The sequence below is a fragment of the Rhodamnia argentea genome, chromosome 2 (assembly GCF_020921035.1).
Source record: "Rhodamnia argentea isolate NSW1041297 chromosome 2, ASM2092103v1, whole genome shotgun sequence".
Lineage (NCBI taxonomy): Eukaryota > Viridiplantae > Streptophyta > Magnoliopsida > Myrtales > Myrtaceae > Rhodamnia > Rhodamnia argentea.
This window is the reverse complement of record NC_063151.1, coordinates 8,116,149-8,142,684: the sequence shown is the minus strand read 5'-3', so window position 1 is coordinate 8,142,684 and position 26,536 is coordinate 8,116,149. Positions and strand designations below refer to the sequence as shown.

Genomic DNA, 26,536 nt, shown 5'->3' with positions numbered 1-26,536 from the left:
TCCGTGGTTACCAGTTTAATCTCTGATAAGTATGTAGAATCATCAACTATGATATGATTGATACACGCAGAGTCGCTCGGCTTGTGATCTATACCGATACATTGCATGAATCAGGAGCAGATTCTGCATGCTTATTGTCCATGTCTTATTTACATCACTTGTATTGTATTCTTTTTTGATGGGGTGCGCCTGTCTCAGTCAAGGGGTAGAGCGCGGTTCGGCCACGTTGGCATCTTTCTCTTTGGTTGTCCCCTCGCAGCTGTAACGGCAGCCATGACGCCGAGGCTTGGCGGGATTATCAGGGTCCGAGTCGCCTGATTCTAGGAAGAGGCCTCTCAGGCACCTTCGCTTTATGGTGGGTTCATAGGTAAGCGTCTCGCTTGGAGTGAGGCTAAATTCAGCCTTGTGCGTCTCTGGGGTGTCGGTCTGATTGCTCGGCTCGACCTCTTCTGCATTGCTGAGAGAGAGCTCCACCTGAACGCCGGGGTTCCTCTCGGAAATCGAGCTCTCGAACACCATGGAGTTGATGACAGTTTGGACATTGCTGTTAATGAAAGCCTCTGCCCCGGGTTCTCGTTCAGTTTGCGGGCCTTGTTGCCTTTCTTGCTCCGATGACCCCCCCGCATCGGTGGTGGCTTCAAGGGTCTCATCCGGGTCGGACTTGTAATCGCGGTGGATGGGAATTGACCCCTCCTTTTTGGCCGACTCCGAAGTTAACTGCATCAACGCTCCTCTGTTCTCACCCGCCATGGTTGTTATGCTGATCAGCTTATCATGTGGGGTCTTCTCCGTTTGCCCGGTCTTCAACTTGTGAACTAGCTTCGATATCTCTTCCCTTATCTCTTTGTGTAAGGAAGATTGGTCCTCTATGGATGCAACAGGTTTGTCATGAGACTCACTAACCATGTGCCTTCCTCTAGGAAATTGTGTGCTTTTGAGAGCTTTAGCGTGCTTTCCACGAGAGCCGGGAGCTGTTGTCGCTGATGCCACCTCAGGAGTTTCTTGCTTCTGCTTCTGCTTCTGCTTCTGCTCTCCGGGAGTGGTTGTCGCTGATGACACCTCGGGAGTTTCTTGCTTCTGCTTCTGCTCTTCTGGTGATGCAACAGTTGGTGGCTCTCTGGTTTGCGTATCTAGCCTTAATCCTGCTGTTGGTGTGCCCTGGAGCGTTTCTTCGCTGTCCTGGCTTCTAATCCTTTCTTGTTTCGGGAATTGTTCCCCGTCGCTCTTCGCTTCCTTGGCTTCTTCTGATACTTTACCTGACAGACCGGGGTGAACCCCTCTCGCACTCATGGGATCGAGTCTCTCCGGCTGGGCTGGTGGCTCAATCTGGCCTATGTCAGCAGTTGCGCTTGTGGTGAGAGGGGCCACCTGCATCGGTGCTGCATCACGCTTTGCTGGAGCCTTGATGGCATAGTCATTTCCAGGCCTGGAGATACTTTCGTCTTTGATTTCTGCTTTAGGTGGAGGTTCCAGTGGCGGTTGAGAAATGGGAGATTGCGGCAAGCTCTTTTGAGCAAGCGGTGGAGGCAAAGATGCCGATTCTGGGAGCGGCGGAATTGCCATCCGAGCTGGAGAAGAGGGTTGTGGCAATGTTTCTTTGGGCGGCTCGGGAGCCAACAGAGAAGGTTGAGGTTCAGCCATTGTTTCCTCTCCTGAAGGGGGCAGGAAAGGTTCACGAGGTGAAGTTTTGGGCAAAGGCGACAGAGGCAAGAACGGGGCTTTTGGTTGAGGGCTTGCCGGCGTTGGTGTTGTCGGCTGAGAAGCAGCGGTAGCTACGGGGGACACAAGAATCGGCAATTGCGGTTGGAACGTCACCTCGGGCGGCTTTTGGACTTGGGGAGAGGTAGGCAGACTTTGGGGCACTGCTGAAAACTGCCTCAGTGGCGAGAATGCGGCTTGTGGTCGACCCGCCGCTAGGGTTGGCTCTTCGAGTTTAGGAGTGACGGCGGGTTCTGGAGCTGCACGTGGTATTGGTGGAGATTGCGGTGGAGATAATGGCCTTGGCGGCATTGGGACTCGGGCTGTAGGTGGACTGGGAGGGGGGAGGGGGGGCGGAGGCGGCAGTGGAGGTGGAGGTGGAGGTGGAGGTGGAGGTGGAGATGGTGGCGGTGATTCGGCTATTACAGGAGGTCTAAACGGTGGACGGGGAACAGAAGTGGCAGCCGTGGGCTGGGAAGGGGCCGCACTTCCACTCGGGGGGCGAGGGGGTTGGGTTCCTGTCGTGGCACGGGAAGCGGAGGAAGTCCCTGAAAGCCATGGGATGCGGAAGCGGAACGGCTGTCGTTGTTCGGCCATGAATGACTAGAGAGGTGACCAAGCTCTACTGAACGAGAAGAGATTGGTATTTGGTCTGCAGACCAGATGCACATGGGTTGGGGAGTCTTCCTCTTTCATTTATATAGGTTTTTTCAGGATACTTGAGAAAACTCTTGGGGATATTGGTGGTGCAATTTTCTTGGGTCACACTCACCCTCGGCTTCTTTGCGTCTCAGATGTGCAAAATCTTCTTTTGGTTTTTGAGTTATATGGGATGCTTTGCCTCTTTTTTACCTTGTTTAGTAGGTTTAGCATCTTAACCGCTTTGCTTCGGATTTGCCTTCAGGTTTCTGTGAAATAAAATTTGGATAGAAACAGGAAAAGTTCATTCCTTTTAATCCCCAAATTGCTTTAGACACCATACGATCCTCCTATCACCAGGAATCATCCGCTACACGCGAATAGCAAAGGCATATTTGACAATCAGCTCGATGTCTTCGCGATATTCCTTCCCCCAATCCGGTCATCCAAGAAAGGAACTTGCTTCGATCATCGACATTGTCTGGTTGGACTGTTTCATATATGTAGATCGGCTCTAATCTCTCTCACCTGCACGATGTCCTCAAGCGTGTCCTGTATCTCAAAGATTCTTTTCTTGAATCATTTTTGGCAATATTCCTTCCTTCCATCCAGTCATCCAAGAAAGGAACTTGCTTCGATCATCGATCTCGTCAGACTGGACCACTCATATATGTAGATCAGCTCTAATCGCTCTAATCTGCACAATGTTTGTTGGCAACCGCATCCTATGTGATAAAGCTTCATTCTTTTCTGAGTAAGCAGAGTTCATACAATTTTTCGACAGTCTCTTTCGCTGCTTGGCACAACAGTTGGTGAAATGCAAACTGCATTGCGGCATCAGATTCAATACAATTGCATGCTTAACCATATATCCATCTGTAGCAGCCACGAGGAAAAATGAGAAGAAGAAAGTTCACGAAAAGCTCAAGCATGAATTTGTATAGAGATTAGAGATATCAATCTGAATATTTCTGTTCCCTAAAGAGACGCAACATGTGAGATATTTCGAGCCCCATACGAGTGTGCCAAAACAACCTGCCGCAATTATGAACACAAAAACCTGTCAACTAATCCAGCCATTTTAAGGGGTCTTGAGCGTGCTTCGTAGTCTGGCAAAACACTTGATACACAGTGACACCAGCCACTCTCATCTTATGCCGGGTCTATTGCGGCCAAAAGATTGAGATGCCATCAATGCGACCTTAAGTGACTCTGAAGGCACAAAACCCTGTGATTCCATCAATGCATGCACCCTCTGAGCTTCCTGAATGAAGTTACCGGCGATAAGCCCACGCACAACTCTCTCAAAATCATCACATCGCAACTGCTCCTTCTTAGCCTCGATAGCACCGAGAGTTTGAAGAGCCTTCTTTTCCATGCCGGTCCTTGAGTACATGTCGCAGAGGCTTATGTGCAACTTAAAAGGAGGAGCCTCACCTTGCTGTGCTATTTTATCCAATACTTGCTCTGCTTCATCGATCAATTGGAGCCTTCCCAACCAATCCACAAGAACGGCATAGGTATGGACTCCAGGTTCAAAACCATCCTTTTCCAGTTGCAATAGAAGATTCAAGGCCTTATCCAGAAGATTTTTCTTCATATAAGCTGAGATCATGCCAGCTGTACACCTATCGTCAGGCTTAATTCCCATTTTTATCATGTAATCAAAATTGTTTCTTGCCATATCCGGGTCACCTGCCTGCCCATATGCCTCAACAATTAATGTGCAAGACTCCAAACTTGGCTGGAACCCAGCAAACTCCATGCGAGTAGTGATTTTGGCGGCACCAGCAACATCGCCGCTTTGCGCATATGACCTAAGCAATGCCATGTAAATCTCCTCCGAGGGTGTCATGTCTCTCCTCTCTGTCATTAATGTCTCAGCCATCGCTGGCTTGCCAGCATTTGCATAAGCCATGATCATCGAGTTGTAGACCTTCATGTCTGGTTGGAAGCCTTGACCCTTTAAACTTTCAAATGCTTCCTTAGCTCGGTCAAGTTTCCCTGCCTTACAATACATGTGAACAAGAATGGTAGCCGTCAAAATATCTGGCAGAATACCATTTTCATACATCTTCTTGAGGATTCTCTCCGCATCTTCAAGGCTGATATCTTTGGCATAGGCATCTATAAGCTTCGTATAATCGCGAACATTTGCTTGGAAAGACTCTACATTCAATAAATGCTCTGCTACCTACATGCCAAAATACACAAAACGTTACCAGATAGAGACCCTGAACTGTAAATAAGCAGGTCCACTGATAGCAAATCGCACTGCAGTACTGTAACTGAAAGGAAAATCTGGCTCTTGATAAAGCTCTAAATTTTTCAACTAGCAAGGATAAGCTTTGTAAGATGCAAACGGGTGACAGTGGATGAGCTTAATTGCAGTGGAGGTCAACTGAACGTTTCTTCTCGAATTTCATTCATTTAAACCTAGTGATGTCAGATAGACAATCAACAGTTGCAAAAGTAGGCATTTCCCTAACTGAAATTTTGCTCCAACTAATATAATCTGTGTAATACTACATATGCACTTTGCTGCACAGTGGAAAGCCACTGGGGAGTCAACACGTGGCCCTCCCAGTTTGTGACCGCTCCCTCACCTTTCGCAGTGATTAAAAGATGTAGCAATCAATGAAAATCAAAAAGTTAAAATAAATAGCAAAACACGCTTCCAGTTTTTGAGGTTTAAGAACAAAGTTAGCCTCAAAGTTTACAAAAAAAAAGGTTTCTTTAAAGCATAAATAAGGGGGTAAGTTAGAAAACTAAAGTCGCTTATGGTACTCTTCTAAAGTTTTGATTAGCCTTAAGTTATTACCATTCAGAAAACTGAAACACTTAAGAGGAAAACCTCTAACGGTTGGCAAAATTAACGAAATGAAACCAAAAAGAAAGACAGAATTCCCTAATTGTCACAACACAAAGGTTTTGGTTTTCATTAGATGTCACAATTTCTTGTATGAATGTGCTTTCGAAATCACTTTATCATTTACATTTAGACTTTTAATGTCATCAATAAGTCAACCTACCAAGTCTAGATATTCTACATGTGAAGTTACCACTAATTTGAAGTATGACTGGTAGGGGAAAATGGAAAATTTATTTAGACTATTGCTTATTGACATGCTCTTTTCTTCCTTTCTAACGTCTCTATAGAATGGATAGTGTTAATGAAGTTTCATGGGCAGCTTGAGCAAGCAAGCTAGCGGTAATATACTAATATCCACGTGCAATGTGCTTCAGAATATGTCACTCCTTCATGGAAGAAGCATTCTCTACCTGATTATTGATTGAGAGGCCAGTAGGGAGAGGGGGAAGATCGGAATCAAACCCAAGGTCTCTTGGATCGTTAAAATCACAAAGATGGATGCCAAAAAGGCCAAACCTTGTCCCCATTAAGTAAATATTCAGAAAAATAAGATTCAACCAATGACCGGACCACAGCAGTGACAAATTTCTCCAGGAGATGCTCTCTGCTCTCTGATGTATTTTCTACTGATGAAATATCAAAAGGTGAATTTGTACAAAGGCTATCTGTCCGAGAGAACAGCGCATCCTAATGGATATTCTTCACTTCTCGGCTATTATAAGCATAAGTCGGTACTTATCATCTATCTCAAGTGATACGTGCAGACTCTACTTGGCACTTTTGGGGGGGGGAGGAGGAGGAGGATCGGCAGGAACCAAGCACTGCAGAAAGTGTGCAGCTCTCAACCTACAAAATACGAAGTACCACAAACCGTGTCTCAGATGAGCACTAGTCCTAGCCTTCAGAGCAAAAACCAGATAGTACTCTTGAATGATGCTTGAGATTCCCTTTCACAAATTATTACAAACCAGTGCAAAAGTGCTGCTACATATAAGGACGTGAGGTAAATGCAGAAGCTGAACATTTGGACTCACATGCATCTAGCAGTGGAAAGAACTAGGTAGAAAATCTGAAGATTTTCGGGTTCTACAGAAGGAAAGATATGCAAGGGCTTTCAAAAATGTGGAAAGTTCTACAATTTTTGTAAATAACAATTTGCTAAAACCTCATTGTTTTGCATTGTGGTGGTAGCTCTTCGAACAATCAGTCTTTCCTAGAATCTTTTAGATCTCTTTTTTAAGCCTAGGTTGCAAATGGAAGGCACCCCCTTGACGCTCTTTAATGTACTTCAGAATAAATAACTATGCACCAAGCCAAATATTTCACTGAAAGATATAATTGCATGTTGTCTGGTCACAACAGCCCTATACTGTCCTTTGGTGACCGTGAAAATCAAGTTCTCTGTTTACATGTCCTATCAAATCACCAGATTTGCAAATCATGTTCATCAGCAATATGGAATTTAAGCAGAAGACCCATAAGACAATATAAGATGCATTCATAATTCCACAGACAGTAGAGACAGAGCATATTCTCAGAAAGATCAAGGAAACAGGTAATCCAAAATACGATCTGCAAGCTATCCCACTGTGAATATTTGGTCTAGCATTAGTACTAGCATACCATTACTATGAACTAAATATTCCAAGATGCATAATCCTCACCTTCAAATACACATGTGGATTTTGTTCTTTCAGTCTATCAAGGAGAGCTGTCCAATCAACCCTATTAGGTTGCATAAGCTCCACCCATTCGGCCAAAAGTGGGAAAGGGTCATCCTCCTCTTTCATCGAAAGAATTTTTTCAGTCACGAGTTTGCTTTTACCTGAAACTGGCTTAGGTTCCTGCGGCCACGTGATCTCCTCAGACTCATGGATCTTGTCAGCCACTTCAGCCCATTTTGGGTCTGACAGATCGAGTCCATATATCTTGTACTTGAACTTTCCTCGTCTTTTTGGAAGAGAAACAACCTTAGGTTTACCCTCACCAACCGCAATATCCTCTCCAATAGCTTCAGCCTTGTCATTGCTCTCTTCATCTTCTTTTTCCTCCTTCAGTGCTTCTTCCCTTAAACGTTCCAAACTCCGGTAAAATTCCCTCTCGTCCATCTTCTCTTGTGCCCATTTGAACCTCAACTCTCTCAACATATCCCCGCGAATCCCCACCTCAGCTGCAAATCTACACATTTCCTTAACTTCCTCATCTTGCATAAACCCCTTCATCTTTTCCTTCTTCCTCTCTTTCTCCATATCCTCCAAAACCTTATTACTGACCTCCCACACTGTTTTCCACAAATCCTCGCTGAAATCTTGGGAAGGAAGGGACGCATCGCCACTGAGCTTACTCTGCAGCCCACCCTTTTCCATCTCAATGAACACGTTCTCCACAATGATCAATAGCATCCCACTGACTGTCTGCTTATCGCAATCTGGGTAAGCTTCATTGAGCTTTCCTCGCATGATCCAGACAAAACGGGACAAGTACTCGTTCATGGTTCCATCATCATCCTCAGAATCGCTCACATTAGCTTCTTGCAGAGCGTGTATGCTTCTACTGAACGTGAAACTAAAACCGGGGCGAGTTGGGTCATCGAAGGAAGCCTTCTTCCCAACATACGGTTCACGTCTAGGAGGAGATACCGGGGAATGGATGCAAGAGACGCTTCCTTGAGAACAGCCAATTTGTGATAGTTCTCTCGCATTATTCAGTCTAGATAAACTATTGATCGTTCGTCTGGACACTAAGTGCTTTAAATTCATATCCCCAACAGTGAACAAGATGAAATTTTGCGGCAGCAGCAACAGATACCGACCTGCTAATAAGTGGAAGCCAAGAGACGACCGAAGTATCTGCACAGAAAGAAACAAACGACGGTAACTACGATGGAGGCGAGTTTTCATCGAAAACATTCTTGAAGATGAGGACTTATCGAATGATTGAAAGACATGAAAAAAAGAAAAAAGAAAATTAACGATATAGGCGAGAGAAACATCGAAGCGAGTATTGCGTGCACCTTCCAGAGAAATCAAACGAGCGAAAAGATGAAGCTTGAAGCTGAGAACTGACCGTTGATCGATGGCGTGAACTCTAATTAACGCGAGCTTGGCTATGCAGAAGAAGCAGAAGCAGAAGAAGAAGAAGAGTTGGGAGGCAGAGAGCTGCTTCTGAGACTGAGCTAGGGCTTCGCCACCGAGGGGGCGACGGCTGCTTTCATTTCCCCCCCATTTTTCTTCCTTTTTTTTTATTTTAGTTTATTTTGGGATAATATCAACAACAACAAAAATCTCAAAATAGCACTCGGCCAACACATTTACCTCGCCCCAATATAATTGTAATATTATAGAAATTTCAAACTGATATATCTCGAACTAATTTTTCAAAAAATAATAATAATAATTTTCCTTTCGAAAAAATTAATTTTTTTTTATACGCGTGGCACATTTTCCTTTCATTAACTTCGGTCCAACGTCAGATCAAATTGTTGATTGGGAAAAACACGCGCCGGCATGTAGTTGCGAAAATTTAGCATAAATGGCTATTAAAAATTGACTTCGCCTCAGAAATTCAAGCTCTTCTTACATGGAGAAAATAACTCGGGAACTTCCGCCGTCTCACGGCGAGCATTCAGGTCAGGTGGCCGGTAACGTATCTCTCTTCGCGGGCTCTAGCACGAAAGATTGGCAAAGCCCATAAAATTCTCAGCCTCCGGCAAAGGATCTGTGAAGATCCTGGTGTCTCCAGCAGCTTCCCTTCCAGACTTTGAGCTCCCTCGTATTTTGAAATTTTTGCAAAGGTTCCTAATCTTACCTCGAGGTTTTCGTGATTAGAGATAGAGAAATGAGCAAATTTGAAGTTTTCGTTAATTTGAAAATCTCGTTGTTTTCTTCAAATCCGGCTTACCTAAGACAACGATCGTTTAAAGAGTCGTCCGCGTCGGATCAGCCGCCTACCGTGTGTATATTCTATGTCGGCAATTTCACTTATCGTTGGACCGAAGCCGAGGAAGAGTAGATTTGTCACGGTTGTGTCGATTTGATATTTTTTGTGATACGAAAATTAGGGGAAAATTACTAAAAAAAAATCATAAACCTATTACAACTGTGCCAATTTAGTCATAAACTTTTTTTTTTAGTAATGTCTGGTCAAAATTGGCTGGAACGACCGAATTGGCACTACAATAGCAATATGTTTAGGATTTTTTAGTAATTTTTCTCAAAAATTAATTTGAGGTAAACAAGTCATGGTTGTATCGCTTTGGAAATCTTGGCGACTCGAATATTACCGAAATTAACTCGGCAAAAATGTATCACGGGTGGTTTAGCTTTGTATTTTTGGTGATATTACCCATTTATTTCAACTTCCTTTTTGACTTTTTCACCTGAATTAAAATTTCATTTTTTATTTGTTATTTTAAAGAGAAAAATTACTCTCGAGAGTAAGGTTGTCGATTCACTTTTAAATTTTGCCAAAGAAAATTCTTGTTTAAAGTCGTGCGACATAAACATGTGGATCTAAATACAACAATTTTTAATAATCAAGTCAAAAATCTCCATCCCAAATATGACCGATTTTATGAACAAGTAACCCAAACACGACTCACATAACTTGTTTAAGCAAATAAGTCGAATGTTATGATTACACGCACAATCACAACAAAATAAAGAATAAAAGCGAGAAAAAGATCGAACATAAAGGTTTATCTTTATTCATCCTTAAACTATGGCTACACTCAGAATATAATTTCACTATAATTAGCATCTCACAACTCTATATTACAACTCTCAATTACAAGAGAAATGAATTATATATAATAACAGTAGCTATACATGGACATAAGTTCCGTATCTTCCTGTCGATGGGGAGTGTGAATCACCCTCCAACAAAATTAGGTTAGTCATTGGCTAAAGGCTAATAATTTGGTTTTTCCGTCACGCCAAATTATAAGTTGAACCTAAGTGAAATTTTTTTATTTCTCATATCAAATTTTTGAAATTCAAACACAATATATTTATTAAGTGGGTTACACGTCACGCGCTTAACATGTTTAAGAAATAAACTCTCATATATTAATGTATAAAACGCGCGTAGAAACGTTTGCATCTGAATGTATTGTTCAATATGAATAACATGCTAACCTGTACAATTAACTGTATAGTTAAACGTGTCTAGACGTGTCGTAAATGGATTAAAAGGCTCGACTGCACTCGATACATTTAGTATTTGCAGGTTAACCTTTTCTTGACACGAAGCCATTAAACTTGACATGAGCATACTTAACTACGAGTTTTGTAAATGGATCACGTTCAAAATTGCCAATCTCAACTCCAACTCAGAAAACGAAATGCATAATCAAATGGATGGCTGAGGTCAACTTTAGTTTTTCTGACTTCAATCCACGAAATGTATACGCTTAACGTGATTACTATAAAAAAAATCGATTAGATTTAAAGATGAACCCTAAAAATTTCAAATCAGTTTCTTCCTTCGTTTAGATTATGAGAGTATTCAGGGTTTATTATAATTAATCTGAAGATATAGTCTAACAATAATCCAAGATAACGATGAATTTTGTGTCAAAGTTTGCTTAAAATGTCAAGACCTTAAATTTCCATTCAATTTGATCAAACTTAATGCACAGATACACACCCACTTGTGCAACCCGCTGTAATCCAGTCCTTGAAGAGATATTCGGAAGCAAAAAATATAGATCTTCCTTAACTTTGAACTCCACCGATACTTTAGGGTAACTCTAAACTCGGTAAATAAAATCTCTAGGCCTAAGCTAGGAGATCATCTCACGAGAGATTTGAAATTTGTGTGAAGGTGGCGATCTTCCTGAAATTATATTCATTGCACATCGAGCTAGAGTTCGTGGAACCACATTGAAAAAAATTATAAGTGCACGAACCACATTGCACATTGGGCCAAAGTAAAGTCAATGGACGAAAAATACTTTCCTTGTCCACACAGATGTTTAGACATAAGTTGTTGTCGAAAGTGAAAAAATTTCATCGATTAATTATTTCGAGCAACGTAAGTGATCCTCTTTGAGAAAATATTTTTTCGAATCTCCAAATCCATCTTTTAACCTCCGCGGCGTGCACTACCTCGACTGGGCCCATGAATCGCCCGGCCCATAATCAGGTGTTGTCGTTATTTCGAGCCAATCAAAATTCGTGCTGTCTAGTCCATATCTTTGGGAATATTCCACTATTATCCCCAAAATGATCCTTGTCACTGCTTTTCAGTAGAATGAACCTTTTTCAAAATCTATTTCTTCTCTAAAAGTTTCCTTTATTCCACGATTCCTTTTGAATTGTGGCCCTTTGAATCCAATGCCTTTTGGACTCGAAATAGTACACTTATCGAACTTTTTCTTTTTCTGACCTCGATCTATACCGATTCGAAGATGAGGTCCTGTGCGAAATGTGCCTATCGATGAGATCGTGGAGGGTAACTATATACAAAAGGAAGGACAAAGGTCAAAACCAATTAGTTACGAGGCCTTGTCAATCCACCACCGATTCCGTTTCATTGATTAGATCTTTGATTTCATTAAACTCGTCGGACATCCATCCCTCTCTTTGTACACGATCACTGTGAAGAACAAAACGTGGGAAAAGTGAAGGGAATAAGGTGTGAAAAGTCAAAACCCCCCCGTCGCCTTTGTGATTGAGGAATCCGTTTTCCGCCACTTCTTTTTCTACAATTGTTTGATGGTCGATGGCCTCTTCCGTCCGTCGATAAACTACAAGGGATAAGGTACCCTTGTACGCAAAAGCATAAGTTAGGAATTTACACGATGCTAGTATCCATAATTTCTCATTTTGCTGAGGAAATGTTAGGAAAATTTTAGTAGAAGTGAGATAAAAGAGTGATTTTGAGTTTAAAAAGGGTAAAATTTTCAAATAAAGGCCTCAAGTACTATCGTTTTTTCAAATAAGGGTTTAACATTCAATTGGTCAAGAGTATTTTTGCCTTTTAGTTTTTCGAATTTTTTTCCTTCTTCTAATTTTTCTTTTCTTTTCATCAATGGCCGGTTTGCCGAAAAGGGTCGGGCGAAGGTCACCCTTGCCCACCACAGGCAAGCCTTGGGCGATGCCGGCCTCACCTAGGCAAGGGACGACCTAGCATGGGCTTGTTACATCTACACACACATACATATATACATTATACATTATGTCATTTGTCTCTTTTTTTACTTTTCAAAATTGATATTTTAGTGACACATCAACATGTACAGAGTGATCACTCCGGAACCTATTTCAGGTGCGAACCGGTTCACTCTGGAACCGATCATTCCTAAAAACGACACAACTTGATAAGGATTCTAAATAGTCCACAATTTGATTCTTTGTTTCTTGGGGCAGATTCCTAGCGCATTTACCTGAATGTTATACTATGCTTGTGGAAGTTCAGCATTAGGGATCTAAGCAACTTGTCTTGATGTGTCCATCCTCGAGAAATTTCTTGAAAAGTTGTCGATCGGACCACCGCTAGCTAAATTTGATTGCATCCATTTTTTATATAAGTTTTAGTATTCTGTCATTTTATTTAAATATTTCAGAACTTGATTGCACTTCGATATAAGCTTTAAGACTTCTAGATTTAGTTCACTACATAGAAAAAGAACAGATAAGATACCCTTTTGCTACTTGGTTTTCAAAGCAACACGTTATACGCCTACATTCAAACTTAGAGGAACTCTTGGAAAAGTGCGTTAAGCAATTTCGTTCTTGGGCCCGAGGCCACCCACACAGGCGAATTTGAGCCCGCCCAGATCCATTCATCTTGCGAAAAAACTAAGTAGAATTTCGAATTTAGCATCAGACTTGCTCCGTGACAAAAAGGCATAAAATGACAAGTTGTAACAGGACAGAACGATGCACCTTAAAGAAGGAGCAAAGCGCGCCAGTTTGACTCCGCAGGTGGAGAAGAACCAAATCCCAGAAACCAGAACGACCTTTTTGTCCAGTCCCCCCCTGGCTCGTGGCCGCTGCCCGAAAGATCTCTCTGGGATTGCTTTCAGTGGTGATGGGAAAACTAGAAAAGCAGTCACACGTGACTTGAAGGCAGCATCTCCAGTTCAAAAAAATGGTTCATGTTCCATTCCAATTCAGAAGATTAGAAGAAACAAAACGATAGTGGCAATCTGTGCTAGACACAACACGAGAAGGGTCAAAATCGAAGAATCCGGTTCGAAGAAACGGCGAGAAATGCGATCCCAACGCAATCTGCCTTTCGATACGACCTCACCCCGATGACGACGCCCCCGGGGGGGACTTGGCCTTTTACATGGAGACTTGATGTGAAAACTTCTGTTCAAGCATAGGGAGAGAAAAGAAGAGAATCCAGACCCGGTCACTGGAATGCAGAATCTGGGTTTTTCTTTCCGTCTTTGACATCACGCATGGTCATCTTGACTTCCTCTGCTCCACACAAATTTTGATGCCAGTAAATCTTCCCCGAGTCCAAGTGACAGCTTTTTCGGGCAAAGATTATATGCCCTTAGTACGTCATGATAAGAGAACCCCATCTGGCGGCTGCTGCTGCTGCTGCTGCTGAACCTTATCCTCGCTCCGAAAGATTGTCCTCCCAAAAAATCAAAGATGATAATAATAAAAATCGCCACAAGAAGAACAGTTCATACTGTCTGGGTTAAAACAAACTAGGGTTATTGGGTCAAGTTGCTTACAAGTTTGAGGCAGAATATCCTCCACCCACGTTTTTTGACCAATGTTTTCTCTTGGTAATAAAGGCAAACATCTTTCGGGGGCTCTCACTGCGTGCGTTGGATTCTGGGAATTTCAGGATCTAATCCCCACCATCTGCTAAAATGCTTGAAAGGAGGGGAAAAAAAAAAAAAACCCCACTTGCTGAAATGAAATGGCCAGACAGGGACTTTGAAAAGTTCATTTTTTTTTTGGGTTATTGGCAAATGCCGGGCGTGTTAAGATCGGTTCATTGAATAGATATGACAAGCGAATCGATGAATTCATATCGGACTTTGGAAACGACCCACTCATTTGTTATGGGAAGGAATCGCATTTTGCATCTTATATTTATCTCCAGGAAAGTAAGACAAAAAAAAAAAAAAATGGGGGAGGGAGGGAAGAAAAAGAGATTCTGCAAATTGCAAGATCCCTCCATTCTCTCTCTATCCTTCTCCAGTATAAAAAGGAGCAAGGGCGACCATCTCTTCCCCAAGAAGAACACAGAACGCGATCTCCCAACTTGAAAGAGAGAGAAAAAGGAGGTCCTTTTCCTCGACATCCTCTATCTCTCTCTCTCTTCCTCTCGCTTTCTTGGGCCCTTTGAACCGACGATTTAGAAATGGCATCGAGTTCACTCTCCCACAACTCGTCGTCATGGACGCCCATGCAGAACAAGATGTTCGAGAGGGCACTGGCCTTGTACGACAAGGACACACCCGACCGGTGGCACAACGTGGCCCGGGCCGTCGGCGGGAACAAGTCCGCGGAAGAAGTGAAGAGGCACTACGACATCCTCGTGCAGGACCTCATGCACATCGAGTCCGGCCAAGTCCCCTTGCCCAGGTACCGAGCGCCCTCTGCCTCCTTCAGCACCAGCAGAGCCATTGCTGATGAGCAGAGGTAATGTATGACCCCCCCACCCCCCTCCTTATAAAACCGATGTTTTCCTAGAGCTGTCCGGGTGCATATGCGCCCAATCCATCCCCAATGTAAGATCACGCGGGTCCAAGTGTGAGGTCCACAAAAGGATCCGACGGGTTTTAGATGAATTGGGTCGTCAAAGGGCTGAGCTTTTTTTTTCTTTTTCCCTTTACATATCAGCTTTTGAAGTAAATGACCGTAGCCCTACTCTGTTTCTGCAAACCCCACAAGATCAAGAACGTCCCTGCCCTTTACAAGAGGGTGCGGAAGAAATTTTCTGAGAAAATATAATGTGGACAGATCTTTTGTGGTAGGTGTGTTGTCTTTCATCGCCATGAACCATAAGTGCAGGCTCGCCAGTAGGAACAGCTTCTTGCGATTGAACTGGTCGGAAAGGTTCTTTGCAACTTGTTCTGTAATACTGGTTCGGTTCACCAACTTCTAGGAAAGTAGGAGTATTGACTCAGCACCAAATTGTCCAAGTTATCTGTGACAGACAATGAGACAAGTACAAATCTGGTTTTTTTTAACTCTTAAGCACACAGGTGTGATGCATCGGAATGGGCAAGAACCAACAATAATCTACGCGCTTCTTTTACTTTTTAACTGTTTTTGAGGACTTATAAGTTGTCCACGTTTCCTGAGGATGCCACCAAGTTCCATTTGTTTCCCCATTTCTGGTGCCTAGAGTTCAGGCTCAAAGCCTTTGCCAGCATACCCAACAAGATGAATTTTTTCCATTACTTTATGTAGATTTCCATCACTGTCTGCCCATTTTCTTATTCTAGTTCGTGTTGAGAAAGGTCACATGAAATCTGATCTTGCCTCCTTTTAGATCTCTTGCACATGCTCCCATATTTTTTGTCCTCTGGCCAAACTGAAGTACATGTTTCATACAGTTCAAGATGGTGGTCTAGTATCCCAAAGCATTTGTTCTTCTTTTACTTTATTTATAGATACATGGCACTCTTCCTGACTCATCTAGGATCCTCAGGACATGGGGATTAGAGTTCCTTGTACCTTAAAAAACAAGAAGAAAAAAGAAAACAATATCTGCAACATTTGCCAATAAATTAAGAATTAGCTGTCGCGGATGATAGACTCGTGCAGACGGGCAATTTGAGTCTCGATGCATAGAAAAATTGTACTGAGGCGTGGAAATTCAATCTGAACCGATAATGTGGTCATGCATTAAATTCATTCTTCTGCGATAATCTAACAAAAGACAGGGCGTTCTAGTGAGCTCACCGCATGGTGTCCCAGTCTTACTAATCTTGGAGTTCAAATATTCTCAAGTTCATTCAAGTTGCTGCCTTGCTTCTGTGCAGGCTCCTGAAGAACCTCAAGCTCTGATGCATGATCGCAAACCGCCCTAAGATCTGTAAAACCGTAAAGAAACGGAAGGAATCAAGCAGCCGGGCGACGTGAAGGCCGCGATTCTGCTCTTCCTCTTTCCTCAGGTTTCGTAAAAGTTTCCCTAACTAATGCCGCCAACTGGTGTGATTACTACTACTCGCTGTTTGTCTGTCAAGCTCTGTATCTACGATGCAATGTTCAATTTCATCTTCTTTCGTAAAGACGAATATTATGGTGCTCTCTGTCTCGTACTTATCTTTTATGCATCTAGAAACAAATGGTTGACTCGAATAAAACATGTTGCGGAAGACATTTTATGCATCTAGAAACAAATGGTTGACTCGAATAAAACATGTTGCGGCAGACATAAAAGCGATTCCGTGCGAGATCGAAGATCTCTCGCAATGTTTGGGAGGTCTTTTGGGAAAATCAAAACGCCATCCTCTTCTTTTTGCTTGAATGATTAAACAGGGCAAATACACCAAACCAAAAAAAAAAGAAAGAAAGAAAGAAAAGATTAGAAAACTTAAGTGAAAGGAATCCATTTGCCGGGTATCGATCCTGTAACTCTCGCCTACAAAACAAGCGCTTTGCCATTTGAGCCACTTTACGCTTTAATTGTAGGCTTACGCTTTAATCATATATATATATATAGCATAATATTTCAAGATCCGTCCTTGTTCGTCTGCCTTTTTATGTCACATATGGGATATGGCCCCTACGATATAATTTCCTGGCCGCCTATAATTCCGCTTTCGGTCGCTTTCCCGTGTCCATGAGGATAATTAGAAGTGTCCAAAAGACAGATTATTTATCATACATCCTTCTCGTAAAAAAAAAATAATTAAGCGCAAGCTGTAATCAAATCAACATAACAGCTCTTGATTTCGCTACGCATCCACTTCTATCGGCTTCGACATTTAGAAAAGAAGATCGCATTCGCATTACGTGTAGATGTATTTTGCGCTTAATTATGTACGTGAATGAATAGATCAGTTGCCGTCGAGGATGTTGGGCTACCAGGGGATTTTTCTCAATGGGCGACCAAAATGGAGCGTTGCCATCCACCCGAAACACTCTCGTGCATGGAAGGCCACAAGCACATGCAAAAGACACGTAAAATTTATCAAAATCGACTCTCAGCCATTCCCACTTCTCGCTCTCTCGCTCGCTCGCGGTCGCGTCCTCATCGTCCGAACACGTCCACTTTCGCCCCTAAGAATAGCTCCCCCCCACTTTGCCCTATAAATACTTGGCCAAAATCTCACCACTTCCCAAATCAATTTGCCTTCACTTCCTCCCATCTTTTTCAAAGACTCTATCGAAGAAAAGAGAGAAAAACACGAAAAGAGCACTTTGTTTTTTTTTTTTAGCTCTCGCAATCCGTCGCAACGAGTTTCCGCCCTTCTCCGGAGGTTAAAAACGTTAGTGAAGATGGCAAAGATCGCATTGGCCCTTGTGCTCTCGCTGCTCCTGGTCTTGGCGATCCAATCCGCGGCGCGAGGGGACGCGCCCTCGCCGGTGGCGGACCAATTGGGCCAGGCCGCCAATTCGGCGAAGGGCGCGGCCCAGAGCATGGGCGCAGCCGCGAAGGAGGCGGCAGAGGACGCTAAGGACACCGCCTCTTCCTGGTCCGACTGGTTCACCGGCAAGCTCAAGTACGATCCTAAACATTCCCCCCACCCCCGATCAGCAATCCGAATTTGATCACTCCCCTCGCTACTTATTCCGCAATATGGCTTTATTCGTTCCTAATGTTTTAACTTTTGTCCATCTTTGTGATGACTTCAGGGGTTTCGGCCTCTATAACTCGGATGGCGACCAGAACGAACCGGCGGCGGCGCCCGCATCAGCATAAGAACGTGGGCAATCACTTCACCCGCATTTACGTCTCGAATAATCTGCAATTCTATGCCTAATTTTGCAGTCCTTGTGTAGCTAATAGGTCAATTATTGCCAGGCTTGCCTGAGGGATGTCTCTAGCGAACTAGCTAGCATCCTATGGACGGAGTTAAATTCTCCTTTGGTAGCTAGAATGAATACCGTAAGGAAATTATGTCGATCCTGATTTTGTACTCGAAGGCCTTTTGCTGGCGAGCTGAATAAAATAAATTCCCTTATCTATTTATCGCGTTCACTTGTTCAGTGTTTTGCGAGACACGAAACATGAATTTCTAGTCATATGCCGCGGAAATCAGAATCGTCCGTTACGACATCGACAAATTAATATACTTCTCATCTAGCGCCAAACTAACTACTAAGTTCGAAGATTAGGAATCCCATATGACACGATTCCGATACCGGAAAAAATCCAACCCAAAAAAACTCAAATCGATGAACGAGGAATTCATATGTACATAAAAAATAAATAAGCTCAATAGATAAAGCGATTTGGAGAACTTCAATATAAGAATTTAAATTTTCCCGTCTCCTCCTTACAAAAAGTCCAAAATAAAAAAAAATTCCCATATTTTTTAAAAAGGCTTTGGTTCCTCTCGTTGTTCTTTTCTTTTCCAAACACCACTTTAAAAAAAATGATAGTCTGATAGTACTATAAATTATTTCTGACTACACGATCTTTCAATTAATGAATGTTTTATGCAAAACATGTGATGATGATATGTTGATCTAAATAGTATCATCCGAAAAGCATTTCCCCCGCTTAAATGTCTGGCGGAAACAGCCTAACTCTTTTTCCTTTTCTAAGCCATATGCCCGTATTATGTTCTGTCTGGAAAAGAGACAATGTTCACAATCGATCTCAGGACTTTTGCAAAGGTACGGCTCGAGCATAAACGATGAAACATTGGATCCGTGCGTGGGGCGAGCCGATTTCCCAACATTGAAGACGAGAGATGGTTTTAGCCCTGACAGAGACAGAAGACAAGCTGAAGGATTTACGATCCTAACCTAAACCTAAACCTAAACCTAAACCTAAACCATGTCGAAGATTCTACAAAGTGAATACTAAATCCGGTGTTTACCCGATTAATGATGCATTTCGACACACACCCTTGTGAATCGGTTTGAACATGACCCATGGATGATCAGAGCCCTTCGCTTCATTGTCGAAAACAGCATCTTCATTGTCGAAAACAGCATCTTCCCTAAAGCTAAGAAGTAACTGGATGCAGGAGAGAGAGATTTTGCAGACTCAAGATCAAGGTCATCAAGCACAGCGGAGAGACCCGAAATATTAGCTAAGAACTAAAACCCCATCAAGAAGCAAAGGGATTTGCTAGGGTTCTACTACAAGATTAAACTGGTTCATCAGATTGCACGCTAAACATGGATGACCCATCAAGATCGATAAATCGACTGCTACGCGAGACAGTGATCAGTTTGGAGTCCCTCACCTCAAAAAAAAGTTTGCATCTTTATCTTCATCCTTGATCTTGCAGAGATGGGTCACTACGCCGGTTCTTCGGATGCCTGCTTGTTCTTCCCGTTGTTCTTGTTGTTGTGCATCCACACCTTGAGCACTTGCCTCCTCACCCCGATCTCCCCGCAGAACCTCTCCACCTCCTCCTCGTTCTGCTTCTGGATCCTCCACCCCACCTTCTCCGCGAACTCCATCATCCTCTCCTTCTGCTCCGGCGTGAACTTCGTCCTGTGCCTCTTCTTCGAGAACGGCGGCGCCGTCGCCGCTTGGCGGCGGGGGTGGTCGGAGCCGAACAGGTTCAGATCCTCGCTCGAGGACTCGTTCCCCCCGCCGCCGCCGCAGCCGAAGGCCACGCTCATCGGCGTCACCATCGGGCTCTGGACGACGCCCACCGAGTACCTCTGATACGGGGACGCCAGCGGCGGAGGCGGCAGCTGGAGCGGGGGGACCAGGGCCCGCCGGAAGCTGGCGGAGACCTGCAGCGCCTCGCCGTCGACCTCCTTCCTGTGGAAATTCCGGTGGCATTCGCACGCGGCGCACCTGAGGGACCCGGCGGTCCCGTCCTCGCCGGCCGGCATGAACTCGCCGCATCCATCGTAGACGCTCCCGCCGACGCTCGCCGCGTGGTTCCGGAGGCACTCCCGGTACCTGACGGCGGGCGACGGCGCGGGTTTCGGCTTCGATCCGGCGGGGGCCGGCAGGGCGGGGGACCTGGAGAAGGCGAAGGAGACGGGATCCGGATTCGAGTCCTCGCGCTCGGGTTTGACCTCATCGTCAAGGTGGCGGTGCAAATTGGGGCGTTGTTGTAGGGGGTGATCTAGGGTTTGAGGAGAAGCACCGAGAATGGGTGCACCATTGTGCAAGCCCTCGATCCGTCTAGAGTCGCGAGCGAAGTGAGCGAAGCCCAGAGAGGAGACCGGAGCTGTGACGTCATCTTCTTGGGGTTTGAGCTCCATTTCTCTCTTTTCATGGAAAACTGCACCTCCTCTCTCTCTCTCGGTCTCTCTCCTTGGTGTTCGATCCCACAAACTTAGTCCTTGGTTTCACAAAATCTTCCCAAAAACCTTTTCGTTCTTGATTTCCAGCTCTCTCCTCTGAGAGAGAGAGAGAGAGAGAGAGAGAGAGAGTAGGGGTGGTTAAGCTAAGTAGGCCTTGTGTTGCAGAGCAAAATTCAGCACAAGAAAGTACAGAATTCGCTGGTAATGGAAGGAGTCAGCGAGGTTTGGCGTGGGGATATGTGAGACTGACAACAAGGAGCAGCTTGGTAATTTGCATCAGAGAGACCAGAGAAACAGAGAGAGAAAGAGAGGAACAAACTAAGGGTGACTCGCACAGATGGGGCTCTGAATCTGGTGGGTGGGTGGGTGGAGGTAGGAGAGCAGAGAACACAGAAGCAAGAAGCAGCTTTTACTCCTCATGGCTGGAGCTCGAGCTCGAGCATCTCTAATGGCGACACAGAGAGAGAGAGAGAGAGAGAGAGATGGGTTTGTGGGTGTGCTTCAGTGCTTCCAACAAGGCGAACCAGCGACTCCCATATGCAGCAACAAGAGACCGGTTGGTTGCTTGAGGTGAAGCCCAACAAGAGTTGCTTTGTTATTTTCGGTGTCCCAGATAGAGAGTAGAGAGAGAGAGAGAGAGAGAGAGAGAGAGTGAAATATATTTCTTTTTCTATTTTTTTTTTTTTTGGGTGGTGGTTTTTTCGGAAGAAATAGAAAAAGAACCGACAGAGTCATGTTCATCCTCTCCCACGCCCCCCTCTGCAAACATGGGCCCCACTCCCCCTCCCTCCCTTAATAATTGTCCCTTTCTGTTCCTTATCTACACACAGTGCCTCGCACTCCCCCCCCCCCCCACCCAGACATTCAATTCCCAACTCCGTGTCCACGCCATTCGATTTGGACATGAGTTTGTGTTATAGATTTAGAAGTATGTCTGCCTTCCCCATATTTATCGACATATTATTCAAATCTTTACTCGTACGCAAAATCCGTAAGACGTTACAAAAATTCACAAGTAGTCCTTGTTGACATGACACACCAAAAAAAAAAAAAAAGTCTAACTATTCACACCGAAATGTTCCGAGTTAATGAAGTCAACGATTAAAGTCGATCCGAACAAAATCTTAGTCGTGCGCGTGACGTGCGTCGAGAAATTGTGCGAAAATTTCGCGCACGGCCATTTGGTCGGATCGACAAGCCGGTCTTACGCACAAGTCCAGTACTCTAGACAATTGATGCAATAGTAGTCGTTCTCGTGTGATGGGATGGCGCTGAAATCTATGTAAGGAACTCAGATTGATTGTCGTGCTTAATTTTGGAGAACTTTATTTCCTCGTAGTCATGTACTTATCGGGGAATAATTACAAAACAATGTCCTTGAAACAGTTAACTCAAATTCAATTTTGATCCGAGTGCTGCTATATTTTACGCACATTTAGTGGCCTTAACTCATGTCTAAATGATAATCATAAGGACGAAATATGCCGAGTCGGCACTAGTGCATCAACATGTGACGCCTACCGCCACATACTTACAAAAGAAATTGCCTTTTCGGTCCTCATACTTTTTGCGAATGTTTTGAAGATAACTTCCCAAGGAATGATGCGTTTCGCTCGTGCCAAAATGGTACGACACCATATTGTCATCCTATTAATTAACCTAACAGACGTGACCGGTACGTTCCTAAAATTCGTAATGAATAATAACAAATATAGCTAACTGAATGAAAACATCGAGTCAATGCGTCACATGATACGAGTATTATCTCATCGACGGGTGGACACTCGTCAAGAATAAAAATTCTCGAGTGTTGAATTGTTTGGGTGATCGGCACTTTGAAATAAATGGCGCGTCTGTTTCTCTAAAAATTTATAACGAAGAAAACATTTTCCATGAAAAATATTGTCAGTCTTCATTTGTTTGGTATAGTTTAAGGCCAGTGATTTCTTTCTTTCCACGAGGGAAAGCGGTTTTTCTCAAATTTAAACTTATTATTTTCGATCCACGGAAAGAACGTTTTCTGTGTATCGATTAGTTCTCCACTATCTAGACACCGAATGATCGACAATTAATTTCCTCGAAACAGTTTTCCTTCTCGCAAAACGAACAAATCGACCTTGTCGAGGCATGTGAAATGAGCGTGTCCGGAAAAATAATTTGCTAACATAAATTCACATGCAGCGGAGCGCTTTACATCAACTTATATCTTCCATTGACCCCACACAAGTTGACCAGGGATCTTCAGGTACTCGAAGAATCATCGGTCCACATGATTCGGTCTCTAGCTTTTTTTTGGCCACCGGTCACCCTCCCCAAGTCTCAGCTTTTCCCCTTAATGGGCCTCAATCATTGCCTTGTCTGCCCTTAAACGTGGTACTAATCAAAACACTAACTTAATCGGACCGTGCCCCATCAGCTATCATCCCCTCTCTGCTTGTCCTGGGAACCTGTGATTATGACCAGCTGCTTTGTTTCTTTCACATAAAATTAGTTGATTATTATTAGGTACGATTGCCTAAATTTTTGTGATTAAACATTTTATCATCCATTACGCAACGGATATTGACTAGTGCTCAGAAAGAACGTCACATAACTATCATTCCATCCGCACTGTTTTATTTGTTTCCCGAAAAATAAATAATTTTAAAAAATATCTTTCTAAAAATGATCACTTAAAATAATTAGTCAACAAGAAATGTTCTGCAATTTCGTGAGCAATAAAAAGAGACGAGGTATTCTCGGAATAGTTATCGGACTCGAGCAAACGGTGTGGTAGACAATCAACCTGTGATGGAGTAGCTATTACTATGATTGGACATGTTGTAAGAGAACCTTTTATTGATGTTGCTCAGGGTTTCGAGATTGAATCGTGAAATTATTAAAAATCCAATTGGACACTCGTAACAAAATGCAAGATCAAATAGGACATTAAGAATTTTTTGCGTTGGTCAAGAAAAACAAAAATTAAGTGCATAGTAGTAAAATTTCGCATAGGTACTATAGTTTTTTTTTTTTAACAAGTAAAAAGGTGCAAAGGTACAACCAACATCGGCCACTAAATGTTATAATTGCTCAAATTTGACTATCGTTTGGATCTCACATTTTTTTCTTCCCGAACTCGTTTTTCAATAGCCCCACTACCATAACGATGCCAAAATACGAATTGGGCAGCGACCCACAACGACTCGACCTGATAGGCGTCCCCTAAGCACATTCTCTGGGGGATACAAGGGATGTGGGCGAAACTTTACACCGTGCTAGGTGCGTGACATAAATGAGAATTACCTTGGTCTTGCCTGGCTATTGCTCTATCTCCACATAAATTTATTCTTTTGATAAATTTTAAACAAGCCGTGGCCATTTTATTATCAATGTTACCATTACTCGTGCCAAGAATGTCCTGAGAGCTAAATTATATGGGTTTTTTTTTTTTGTCCGGTCAAAATGGTCATTAAATCACTCATTTCAAATATGCCCTTTAAGCTAGACCTTTTGCTCCATGCACGACAATCTCTAATCCTTTTTAACCATAGGACTTTGTTCAAGACTTGATATTTTGTAAGAAATGAATCGAACAGGAAAATGGGGCGAAGCAATCAAGCTCGTGGGGGCGCTGCCTCGTGCAACCTTGTCCCGTCACCATCTCTACTCTACCTACTTGAGTCGGATCCGAGACGCGTTATCGTGGAAATGATATTAATTACGTCGGACTTGGAAACCATAATTCATTAGTCATATACAATTTTTGATATTTCAAATCATTCATTCTCCGCAAAAGACAAACAACGGAATCTCATTAATCACCCAATTTCGAATGTTGTGACGTGATTTGTCGAATGTTATTACATCAACGTGACATGGGGGTATCACCGTTTCGCGAGTATTGATTCCAAAAACGACTCATCAAGTTGGTGCAAAGTCTCGAAATATACAAGTAGAATCCACCCTCTTCTGTTCTCCCGAAAACGAGCTTCTAGCGCGGCTTTGTCCTTCCCTTTGTCCTAGCAAATGATTGATGGATTAAGGTTCTAGGTTTTAATCGGTTCAAGCATACATGCCATACCGATGTAGTTGAAATCTAGAAATGCCTGTCCCATAAATGGCCCTGGTCGGGAAGCCACGTGTCGCGACGGAATACTAAAATAGGGGCATTTTTCTAGGATATGATATTCTTATGTTTAGATGATGAAAAATTAAATGATTTATGGAAAAATATTCTTCATGGATTAAAAATAATAAGTTTAGATTAGGCGGAAAATGTTTTCCTCTTACGACAAGAAAAAAATCACCCTAAACCGCCAAATAAATAAAAATTAGCCATTTATTAAATGATTTTTACGAAAAATATTTTCTTTTATCGTGAATTTTTCAGTAAAATAGACATACGCTAAACTATTAACATATTTCCCACACCTATGGAGCAATATGAAATTTAACAAGGGCTTCATCAAGCATTTCTTTTAGACGAAATCCATCTCAAGAAGCATTTTGTGACTGCACACCTATTTTAACAGCATTTCGATTGAGTCATCATCGTAACATATTGTAGCATCCAAGTGCATAAATCGTAGAGTAATGTCAAAACAATGGAAAATTTCAAATACATTCCTGAAGTGCCATCTTTATTTAAAAAAGAGTCCGATTAAAGATATTTTTGTCATTTTTTTTTTTTTTTTTTATTTTCATTTTTGCAAGTGGCTTGCCACGAGCCCTAGATGGCCTCGCCCTACCCGAGCAAGGTCGCCCCACGTTGCCTCACTGCGGACGGCGAGGATGACTTCTCCTGGGTAGGGTGAGGCGGTCTCTTGCGGCCATCTAGGGTGGCCTTGCCTCGACGGCCACAAGGGCGGTGACCTCACTAGGCCGACCACCGGCGAAAATGAAGGGAAAAAAATAAAGGAAAAAGAAGGGAAAAAGGCAAAAAGATGAAAAAATAAAAAAGAGTAAATGACGAAAAAATGCTTGGTGAGATTCTTTTTTGAAACAAAGAGAGTATTTCAAATCCTTATTTGAAATTTCTCTCGAAAACAAAGACTCATGTACTCGGAAAATTCATTTTTTTCAAAGAAAATTCAAAGTTATTATTATTATTATTATTATTATTATTATTAGTGTTGGGTGATGAAACCGGCAATTTTCCAAAAAGTGGAATGCTTTTTCTACTTCGTTTACGAACCGGACCTGCGGGGCTTGGTGTTGTCTGACCATCCTCGGCTTTCTTTTGTTGCTTTGGTACTTGTTCTCTCTCTCTCTCTCTCTCTTCCTTCTGCTGTGCTGCTGCTGCTGGTGCAGTACAGCTTCACACCAAATACTCCCCCATTTTTTTCTGATCAAAAGCAAAGAATCAGGTGCAGTCTCCTCTCTCTCTCTCTCTCTCATCATGAGCTGTTTTCGAATACTCCTTGCCTATCTTAATTCGCTCAACTTGAGCTTCCGATTCCCGTGAGACCGAGGCCAGAGTTTCCCCCCTCCCCGCTGCTGCGTTGTGGTAATGCTACAGTGAGCGAAGCTGTCGTTTTCCTCTTTTCTTCTTCTTCTTCTTCTCGGAGTTTTTCTTCTTCTCCTTTAATTTTCCTTTCCTTTCCTTTCCTTTCTGGGTCTTTGTTCTTGCATGCAAAACTGTCGTTGTGGGGTTGTTGTCGTGTTTCAGCCGTACGTGTCTCTCTCGTATACTGTGGTCCGACTGTCTCGTTTCCCTTTTAAACCGGACCGAGAAAACAAGAATCTCTTTTGCGCAGTTGGGCCGGTCTAGGGCCTCTCACTGTTCTTCCCCGCTTTTTAGCCCATGCCTCTAGGCTCTACCTCTACTACCGTGGATTCATTCGTCGTCAAAAATCTATCCCGAGCCTTCAGGTCATAGGTTAAAGCATTCATTCTACTCGGAAAATATGTATGCCTAATGTAGTAAGTCATGTCGTTTAATTATTTTTAGACAAATTTTTTTATAATTCATTAG

At 43.1% G+C, this 26,536-nt stretch overlaps 4 protein-coding genes across 8 annotated transcripts in view; 1 reads left to right on the top strand and 3 right to left on the bottom strand.

Moving 5' to 3' along the window:
- Positions 1–51: 51 nt before the first annotated feature.
- On the bottom strand, positions 52–2,540 carry LOC115738769 (proteoglycan 4). Of its 2 annotated transcripts, XM_048274103.1 has the most exons (2): positions 1,060–2,538; positions 52–990 (listed from the first exon to the last, which is right to left on the bottom strand). In XM_048274103.1, the coding sequence occupies exons 1-2, from the start codon at positions 2,293–2,295 to the stop codon at positions 199–201; spliced, it is 2,028 nt and encodes a 675-aa protein (XP_048130060.1). In that variant the 5' UTR covers positions 2,296–2,538; the 3' UTR covers positions 52–198. The 2 variants fall into 2 exon arrangements, with proteins under 2 accessions (XP_048130060.1, XP_048130059.1); XM_048274102.1 differs by having other exon boundaries at positions 52–2,540.
- Positions 2,541–3,249: 709 nt separating this feature from the next.
- On the bottom strand, positions 3,250–8,403 carry LOC115738658 (pentatricopeptide repeat-containing protein At4g11690). 2 transcript variants are annotated; one of them, XM_048274100.1, is made up of 4 exons: positions 8,276–8,403; positions 6,874–8,058; positions 5,972–6,055; positions 3,250–4,531 (listed from the first exon to the last, which is right to left on the bottom strand). In XM_048274100.1, the coding sequence occupies exons 2-4, from the start codon at positions 7,966–7,968 to the stop codon at positions 3,485–3,487; spliced, it is 2,226 nt and encodes a 741-aa protein (XP_048130057.1). In that variant the 5' UTR covers positions 7,969–8,058; positions 8,276–8,403; the 3' UTR covers positions 3,250–3,484. The 2 variants fall into 2 exon arrangements, with proteins under 2 accessions (XP_048130057.1, XP_048130058.1); XM_048274101.1 differs by lacking the exons at positions 5,972–6,055; positions 8,276–8,403.
- A 6,003-nt stretch (positions 8,404–14,406) lies between these two features.
- LOC115738759 (protein RADIALIS-like 5) lies at positions 14,407–16,315 on the top strand. The gene is made up of 2 exons (XM_030671482.2): positions 14,407–14,823; positions 16,173–16,315. Exons 1-2 carry the CDS (start codon positions 14,543–14,545, stop codon positions 16,195–16,197), a joined length of 306 nt encoding a protein of 101 aa, XP_030527342.1. The 5' UTR covers positions 14,407–14,542; the 3' UTR covers positions 16,198–16,315.
- Positions 16,316–19,366: 3,051 nt separating this feature from the next.
- LOC115738758 (zinc-finger homeodomain protein 5) overlaps positions 19,367–26,536 on the bottom strand; it is a 25,381-nt gene continuing 18,211 nt past the window's right edge. Inside the window, exons 1-2 of one of the 3 annotated variants that reach the window (XM_048273795.1) lie at positions 25,940–25,952; positions 19,367–20,580 (exon numbers count right to left, since the gene is read on the bottom strand). In XM_048273795.1, coding sequence (XP_048129752.1) covers positions 19,612–20,538 — 927 coding nt within the window. In that variant the 5' untranslated portion in view covers positions 20,539–20,580; positions 25,940–25,952 and the 3' untranslated portion in view covers positions 19,367–19,611. Of the gene's footprint in view, positions 20,675–20,909; positions 21,216–25,939; positions 25,953–26,536 lie in introns of those variants that run through there. The other 2 variants (XM_048273794.1, XM_048273796.1) reach the window with 2 other exon arrangements.

Coding starts and splice junctions, on each gene's coding strand:
- LOC115738658 (XM_048274100.1), bottom strand. CDS start 7,968: ATGAATTTAAAGCACTTAGTGTCCAGACGAACGATCAATAGTTTATCT. Junction 6,056..6,873: donor ATCCACATGTGTATTTGAAG/GTGAGGATTATG, acceptor CGTATTTTGTAG/GTTGAGAGCTGCACACTTTC. Junction 4,532..5,971: donor AAAAGTGCCAAGTAGAGTCT/GCACGTATCACT, acceptor TTTGGCATGTAG/GTAGCAGAGCATTTATTGAA.
- LOC115738759 (XM_030671482.2), top strand. CDS start 14,543: ATGGCATCGAGTTCACTCTCCCACAACTCGTCGTCATGGACGCCCATG. Junction 14,824..16,172: donor GCCATTGCTGATGAGCAGAG/GTAATGTATGAC, acceptor GCTTCTGTGCAG/GCTCCTGAAGAACCTCAAGC.
- LOC115738769 (XM_048274102.1), bottom strand. CDS start 2,295: ATGGCCGAACAACGACAGCCGTTCCGCTTCCGCATCCCATGGCTTTCA.